Source organism: Triticum dicoccoides, chromosome 4B, assembly GCF_002162155.2.
Source record: "Triticum dicoccoides isolate Atlit2015 ecotype Zavitan chromosome 4B, WEW_v2.0, whole genome shotgun sequence".
NCBI lineage: Eukaryota > Viridiplantae > Streptophyta > Magnoliopsida > Poales > Poaceae > Triticum > Triticum dicoccoides.
Window position 1 is genome coordinate 491,680,078 of NC_041387.1, and position 9,131 is coordinate 491,689,208.

General features: G+C 39.6%; 1 protein-coding gene across 1 annotated transcript in view; it reads right to left on the reverse strand.

The window, feature by feature from the left end:
• Positions 1 to 5,702: 5,702 nt before the first annotated feature.
• LOC119293780 (serine/threonine-protein kinase RIPK-like) overlaps positions 5,703 to 9,131 on the reverse strand; it is a 7,187-nt gene continuing 3,758 nt past the window's right edge. Inside the window, exons 2-5 of the mRNA XM_037572141.1 lie at positions 6,993 to 7,128; positions 6,649 to 6,785; positions 6,328 to 6,451; positions 5,703 to 6,230 (exon numbers count right to left, since the gene is read on the reverse strand). Coding sequence (XP_037428038.1) covers positions 5,866 to 6,230; positions 6,328 to 6,451; positions 6,649 to 6,785; positions 6,993 to 7,128 — 762 coding nt within the window. The 3' untranslated portion in view covers positions 5,703 to 5,865. The remainder of the gene's footprint in view (positions 6,231 to 6,327; positions 6,452 to 6,648; positions 6,786 to 6,992; positions 7,129 to 9,131) is intronic.

The window sequence follows — 9,131 nt, forward strand, 5'->3', positions numbered from 1 at the left end:
TACGCACACAACCAGGAGCAAGAGAATTAAACCATATCTTAGCATCACCCTTTAATGAGAAAGGAAACAACTTAAGAATATAATAGTAGCGAATTTTTTCCTCCTGAGCAAATAGGGTGGCTATATCATTTAGATTAGTAAGATGTGCCACAACAATTTTAGATTCATAACCATGGAAAGGATCAGATTCAACCAAAGTAATTAACTCAGGATTGACAGAGAATTCATAATCCTTATCAGTAACACAGATAGGTGAAGTAGCAAACTTAGGATCATATTTCATTCTAGCATTCAAAGATTTTTCTTTCAACTTGATTAGCAATTTCTTAAGATGATCCCTATCCTTACAAGCAAGAAAATTCCTAGCTACCTCCTGATATGTCTCCAATGTATCTATAATTTTTGATTGTTCCATGCTATTATATTACCCCTTTTGGATGTTTATGGCCTTTATTTTACACATTTATATCATTTTTGGGACTAACCTACTAACCGGAGGCCCAGCCCGTATTGCTGTTTTTTTGCCTACTTCAGTATTTCAAAGAAAAGGAATATCAAACGGAGTCCAAACGGAATGAAACCTTCGGAAGCGTGATTTTTGGAATGAACATGATCCAGAGGACTTGGAGTGCAAGTCAAGAAGCAGGCGAGGCGGCCACGAGAGGGTAGGGCGTGCCCACCCCTATAGGGCGCGCCCCCTGTCTCATGGGCCCCTCGGGCAGCCACCGATGTACTTCTTCCTCCTATATAAGCCTACGTACCCCGAAAACATCCAGGGAGCCAACGAAACACAATTTCTACCACCGTAACCTTCTGTATCGGCGAGATCCCATGTTGGAGCCTTCGCCGGTGCTCCGCCGGAGGGGGAATCGACCACGGAGGGCTTCTACATCAACACCATAGCCCTTCCGATAAGTTGTGAGTAGTTTACCATAGACCTTCGGGTCCATAGTTATTAGCTAGATGGCTTCTTCTCTCTTTTTGGATCTCAATACAATGTTCTCCCCCTCTCTTGTGGAGATCTATTCGATGTAAACTCTTTTTGCAGCGTGTTTGTCGAGATCCGATGAATTGTGGGTTTATGATCAAGTTTATCTATGATAAATATTTGAATCTCCTCTGAATTCTTTTATGTATGATTGAGTTATCTTTGTAAGTCTCTTCGAATTATCAGTTTGGTTTGGCCTACTAGATTGATCTTTCTTGCCATGGGAGAAGTGCTTAGCTTTGGGTTCAATCTTGCGGTGTCCTTACCCAATGACAGAAAGGGTTGCAAGGCACGTATTGTATTTTTGCCATCGAGGATAAAAAGATGGGGTTTATATCATATTGCATGAGTTTACCCCTCTACATCATGTCATCTTGCTTAATGCGTTACTCTGTTCTTTATGAACTTAATACTCTAGATGCAGGCAGGAGTAGGTCGATGTGTGGAGTAATAGTAGTAGATGCAGGCAGGAGTCGGTCTACTTGTTGCGTACGTGATGCCTATATACATGATCATGCCTAGATAATCTCATAATTATTCGCTTTTCTATCAATTGCTCGACAGTAATTTGTTCATCCACCGTAATACTTATGCTATCTTGAGAGAAGCCACTAGTGAAACCTATGCCCCCCGGGTCTATCTTTTATCATATTTGCTTCCAATCTACTTTTATTTGCATCTTTACTTTTTGCATCTATATTATAAAATACCAAAAATATATTTATCTTATCATACTATCTCTATTAGATCTCACTTTCGCAAGTGGCCGTGAAGGGATTGACAACCCCTTTATTGCGTTGGTTGCGAGTTCTTTGTTTGTTTGTGTAGGTGCGTGAGATTTTTGAGGAGCCTCCTACTGGATTGATACATTGGTTCTCAAAAATTGAGGGAAATACTTATGCTACTATTGCTGCATCACCCTTTCATCTTCAAGGAAAACCAACGCAAGCTCAAGACGTAGCACCTCTCCATCCATAACATAACCATCAGCTATATCAGGCAATTCATATCTAGGATAACTAGGTATAATAGGTGTTTCAAAGTGTTTAGTTTCAATAATTTCATCAGTTTAAGTATTCTCAATATCTTTAGCTCTAGCAAGTTGTTCATCAAGAAATTCACCCAGTGGCATAGTCTTATCAAGCAAAGTACTAGCATCTCATAAGTATCATTCATAGCAGAAGTAGCACCATCAATTACTTGCGACATATCAGAATTAATAGCAGGTGTAGTTGTCGCAAGCTTACTAAAAACATAGGGTGAATCAAGTGCAGAGCTAGATGGCAGTTCCTTACCTCCCCTCGTCTTAGAGGGAACGATCTTGGTTCTTTCATCCTTAAGATTCCTCACAGTGATCAACAGGTATAAATCCCAAGTGACTCAGCAAATAGAGCTATGCTCCCCGACAACGGCGCCAGAAAAAGGTCTTGATAACCCACAAGTATAGGGGATCACAACAGTTTTGGAGGGTAGAATATTCAACCCAAATTTATTGATTCGAGACAAGGGGAGCCAAAGAATATTCATGAGTATTAGCAGTTGAGTTGTCAATTCAACCACACCTGAAAGACTTAATATCTGCAGCAAAGTATTTAGTAGCAAAGTAGTATGATAGTAACGGTAACAGTGGCGATAGGAACAATAATAATTTTGTAGTGATTGTAATAGTAGCAACGGCAAAAGTAACTTAGCTAAGATCAATATGTGAAAAGCTCGTAGGCATTGGATCAACGATGGATAATTGTGTTGGATAATATTCATCATGTAGCAGTCATAACCTAGGGCCACACAGAACTAGCTCCAATTCATCAATATAATGTAGGCATGTATTCCGTATAATCATACGTGCTTATGGAAAATAACTTGGATGTCATTTTTTGTCCTACCCTCCCGTGCTAGCAGGGTCCATATAATGAAACTAAGGAATATTAAGACCTCCTTTTAATAGAGACCTGGAAGAAAGCATTAGCAGCCAGTGAATACATGAACTCCTCAAACTACGGTAATCACCGGTAAGAATCCCAATTATTGTCACCTTGGGGTATGCGGATCATAACTCGTAATAGGTGCGTATTACTTGCAATATAGGATCAGTAACTCAAATATAGTCATGAAAACATAATAGGTTCAGATCTGAAATCATGGTAGTCAAGCCCTAGTGACAAGCATTAAGCATAGCAAAGTCATATCAACATCAATCTCAGAACATAGTGGATACTAGGGATCAAGCCCTAACAAAACTAACTTGATTACATGATAAATCCCATCCAACCCATCACCGTCCAGCAAGCCTATGAAGGAATTACTCACTCCCGGCGATGAGCATCATGAAATTAGTGATGGAGGAAGGTTGATGATGACGATGGCGACAGATTCCACCCTCCGGAGCCCCGAACTGACTCCAGATCAGCCCTCCCGATGAACAACAGGAGGTGGCGGCGGCTCCTTATCGTAAAACACGATGAATCCTTCTCTCTGATTTTTTCTCCATGAATAGGTATATATGGAGTTGGAGTTCGGTTGCCGGAGGTCCAGGGGGCCCACAAGCCTAGGAGGCGCGCCCTGGGGGGTAGGCGCACCCCTAGAGCTTGTGGCTCCTAGGTGGCCCCCTCTGGTATCTTTTTCCACCAATGTTTTCTATATATTCCACAAAAATTCTTCGTAATTTTTCAGGTCAATCCGAAAACTTTGATTTCTGCACAAAAATAACACCATGGCTTCAAATGATGCAAATTAGAGTCTAAAATAAGGGCAAAAGAGTTTGAAAAAGTAGATACGATGAAGACATATCGATGATGACAAGAGAGTGACAAAAGGAATTGACAATGAAAGGTATATGCTTCAAATACTAGGCCACACAAACAAACAAAAACGATCCAAAAAATACGGGCCCCAAATCACAAGCAAAACAAACAGACAAAAAAGAGAGACGCGCGATGCAAACAGGCCGAGACTGAACGGACAAATTAGGGCGAGGTCGGACAAATTGCGTGTCGAAGGTGAACATGCAACTAAATAAGTGTCGGGGGCAAGTTGCGTGCAAAGAATGGACATGCAACCGGGTTAGTCGAGTTGCAAGTTAATGATGGATATGCAACTATGTTGGAATCGAGCAAGTTTTGTTTCTATGATGAACATGTAGTTGGGTCGTGGTCGGGCAAAGTCACATGTTTAGCGTGTACATTTAACTATGGATTCGAGCAAATTGTGTGTTAAGAATGAACATGCATCTAAGTCAGATGTACACAAACTGTGTGTCAAAAGTGAACATAGTTAGCGTATCAAAATTGAACAAGGAACTTCCATCCACTGAAATAGTTACAACACGCATAAAAAAGCATGTTTGGAAAACAAAATGAAAAAAGAGGATGGCCAAATGGACAATAACCGATTTTATTTTTTTAGTTTTCTAGTGCATTGTTCTTCCAAGGTAAAAAAAAGACGCACCGCCAGCCCACAACTTTGCTCTCGTTACAAACAGTCCAAAACGACAAAAGGGAGATAGATTGCGAGAGCTATATCTCGCTTATAGCGAGAGGGTAGAAGCTCCCGTCTGAAGCGTCTACATTAATGGACCGGCCCATTACAACACTGTTAAAAAAAAGAGTGAAGAAAGAGCATGTGGGGATTGATATTAGGATCTAATGGTTGCCGCATAGCTCTGTCGGGTTCATGTTAAATTAGTATGGCACGACAAACCTGAAAGAAAAGAGACAGTTTTCTTCGGTTTTTCTGTTTTTTATTTTTTTCACCGGTATTCTTTGTTTGTTTCTCTGTTTTTACTGGATTTTTTTCTTTTTTTTTCTTTTTCTTTGTTTTTGTTTGGTCTTATTTCTTTCTTTTTTGGTTTTTGCTGCCTTTTTTCTCTCCTTCTTATTTATTTTATTCAGTTTTATTTGTTTCTTTTCTCTTTTTCCATTAGTTTTATTTAGTTTTCTCTCGGGTTTTCATTGTGTTTCTATACACAATTTTCGTATACATCTAATATTTTTTCTAATACATGTTTAACATTTTTCAAATACAAGATTAATATTTATTAAATAGATGGTCTATATTTTTTCTATACACATTTTTTTGAAATGCTTGATTAACGTTCTACAAATAGCATATTACATTTTTCAATACATGGAACTTTTTCTACACATATTTAGTATTTTCTTGAAGTACTTGATTAACATTGTTTAAACACAAGTTTAACATTTTTTAAATACATGGTCAACATTTTTTTATATATATTAAAAAAATCAAATGCTTGATTTTTTTAAAATTAGATTAACAGTTTTTAACACATGGTCGACACTTTTTCTGTACACATTTAACATCTTTTTTAAATTCTTGATTACCATTTTTCAAATACAAGCTTAACATTTTTTGATACATGGTCATCATTTTTTCTGTACATATTTAATATTTTTCAAATACTTGATTAAAATTTTCAAATACTTGTTTAATTTTTTTCCAAATGCTTAGATTAACATTTTTTAAATACATGATCAACTTTTTTTCACACACATTGTATATTGTTTTCATACATGTTCCGTATACATGAGAAACATTTTCTCTATACACATAAAAAAACAAATGCTTGGTTAACATTTTTTTAACTGATTTATGTAAAGCGTTTCCAAAATATATTTATTTAGAATATTTGAAAGTATAAATAAAAGTAGAAAAAGAAAGAAAGAACAAAAAATGTGAGAAAAGAAGAGGCTGGCCTTCGGAGCGCCTGGGCTGGCCCATCTCGCGCTCTGCTTGACTCGAGGCAAACCAAAATAGAATAATTGTTTTTTGTTCACACGTAAATAGCTTATTTAAATATTGATTATTTTTTTGTAAAGAATAGTATGCATGCTATTACACAACATCATCAGATGTAGTCATTTGTTCTCCGATGGTGCGGTGTACACGAACGGTTCTACGACGCCATCGTCCATGGCAAGCAACGGCTCAAGGGCCTCAACGACGGCGGACATCTGAGGCCGAGACTTTGGGCTGACGCTCAGGCATCGATATGCCATGGTTGCAGCCTTCTGGGCGGCCAGAGCCGAGTACTGCCCGTCCAGGTTTCGGTCTATGGCACGGTCTAGCCGACGGGGCGAGTCATGGAGAAAGTATGGCCGCGCCCACTCGATGAGGCTCTGTTCCCGTGACGGCCGGTTTTTGTCCACCACCTTTCGCCCCGTCAAAAGCTCCAATAGCACCACACCAAAACTATACACATCGCTCTTCGTTGTTAGATGACCTAGTAAGAGAAAAAAGACCACTCCCCATGTTAAAAATAATGTATATTAACACACAACTTTGGACAATTTCTACTTAATTTTATCAAGTCTATGTACCAGTCATGATATACTCTGGTGCAGCATAGCCCTGTGTGCCCATGACTCGAGTGGAGACATGTGTCTCGTCTCCGTCGGGCCCATCCTTCGCTAGGCCAAAATCAGAAAGCTTCGCTTGGTAATCCTACAAAATTTAAGTAAGTTGATTAACCACTAGTTTGTTGCAATAGAAAGTAATAATAATAGTAGTTTGCCACAATCGAAAAAAGAAACTATAGCAAAAGTTTATCACAAATGTTGTGATGGTAATGCCCATCTTGCTATAGTCAACTAACTATAGTCGTAGTTTGTGACATGACTACATGAGAGCCAAGTGTGTACCGAGTCGAGTAGTATGTTGGAGGTCTTGAAGTCACGATAGATGATGGGCTTGGCAGCGTCATGGAGAAAGGCCAAACCTTTGGCAGCTCCAATGGCAATCTTCAGCCTTGTTGACCATGACAACGATGCCGTGTACCCTGCAGTTTCCCCATTCATAGAAGCTTGTTAGTTAACCACATGCTATGGGTCAGCAGTAGTATCACTATGTATATTGTTGTTATAGACACATTAACAATTTGACTAGTTTCAGTGTTAGTATTATTTGTATACATGCAACAAAGTGCTACTAGAAAGATTATTTAGACGAAGAAAAAAAGAACAGGAGGCTGTAGAATTTGGCATACTCTTGTAGAGATGCTTCTCTAGGCTGCCTCTCGCCACGAACTCGTAAACGAGGAGCCTGTGCTCATCCTCGCAGCAGTAGCCGATCAGCTTGACCAGGTGTGCATGCCTCAGTTGTCCAAGAAGAACGACTTCAACCTGCATCACTCCACCAAAATCATGTATCCACATTCAGGTCAAATGCAGCATTCGTATATTCCTAGTACTATGATAAGAGCTTTTGATAAATAAAAACATCTCACTGTTTAACATGATTAGTTGACAAAGTTGTTAGAATTTACACGATTCAAACATTGAAGAAAGTAGATGGAGAGACGATACTTATTAACGAGGTTCAACGAACATTAGATTCCCTGAGCATGATTTCGGGGGCTCCCATGTACTAGATCGACATACTATAGATCGACAATAAGTCTACGGAGGCCATAAGACGCATATCGATCATCACGCTACGCCCGGTCCATACACCGCCGCCACGGGTGTCCGTATTGTCGCCTTCGTGATCTTGTGTCTTCCGGATCAACTTGGTCTAATCTATTTTGCTTATCCTGCGATGACTTTGTATGATAGGCATGGTTTACACGTGTTTGACTCAAACACCTAACCTTCCATATACATGAAAGTTCAATTTTCTCAAAAAGAAGGTTAGAATGCCGGGCCTCTATATCATTGCAATGCACACACCCATCTTTTATTAAAGTTGATGCAAGGAAACAATGCCAAAAATATCAACAAGTTCAGTACAAGACTTAGACAATTATAGCAGACACATTGTAAGATATGAAATTGACACCTACGACTAAGTCGACTTCTTCCACAACAATGTCTTCAAGAAGGGATACCGCCCTCATGTGCAGCTAGAGACGACAAGGACAAATATTTTCATCTTGATTGCCGAGACCAACAAATATGTCCTTAACCGTCTTGAACTTGTTGTATTCACTCGAACAAATGTGTATGATTAGACTTGGGTCCTCTCTTGTTCGCTCGCTCGCTCAAGCCGGCTGCTAAGTTCTCCACCTCAGACTTGGTAAACTCGACTGATGATATCGCCACACATGGTTTCTCCTTAGCTCAACCTTTAACGATGGTTAAATTTTTCTTGATCCTCTTTCCCTTTATCACAAGGTATTTGTCCTTATTGCTCCTCATGGTCTTCTTGTCTCTATCCGCCTTGTAGATATAACCATCATAATGAAGTTCGCCAAGCAAAGTTAGATTTCTCCTAACCCTTGACATGTGTCTAACATCCTTGAGCACATGTTCAAGACTATTTTTGACTATGTTCTTGATATCTCTCCAGTGCCCATAATGCACCAAGGCACATCGCAGCCTTGATAGACAACTCCAAAATAACTAAACTTGTAGGAAGTGAACCACTCTTTGTTAAGCATCACATGATAAGAGCTCACTTCGTCTAATATCCACGCTTCAATGGACTGCTCTCTTGAGAGGGTAAGTAGGTCATCACCAAAATCATCTTCTTTAGATGTTGCCGGAATGGCGTTACCTTCAATCTTTTCCCATGTTGGACACCCCCTCCTTATGTGACCCACTCATAGTGATAACACTTTAGACCTTCTTCTTTTCCTTCTTCACCTTCTCCTTTTTCCAACCTCGATTGCATCTAACTACAATGCCCATACCTTCAATGCTTCCAGCACCATATCCATGCCATTTCTTCTCGCGTTGATCATATGATAGCAATGGCACAATAATGTCGCTTGCAGTGACAGTATTCTGGCCATGTATCAGATAGTGATGAAGTTTGGGTAGGACTATGGTAACAAAGTGAGTAGAAATAATGCCATGTCTTCATCCTCCATTGGCATCTACCCGAGATAGACCCGTGAACACATGGTTGAAGACATTGATGTTCTTTGTACAGCGTACCACTCCCGCATCTTCAACCCGAATAATTGATGTTTTAGGCTCATAGAGAATAAGGTCTGACTTGGTATCATGTCGTGCTTTGTCAGGCCACCACCTCTCAAAATGGAGATTAGCCCCCCCCCCCCAAAAGAAGTGTTGAGTATAAATCTTTGTATCCACGTCTCTGGTTAATTCTATCATTTCTCTTTATTGCGCTAAAGCTAATTACCTTGCGAGTTATTCTTCATATAGGGTTCTTACTTAGTTGC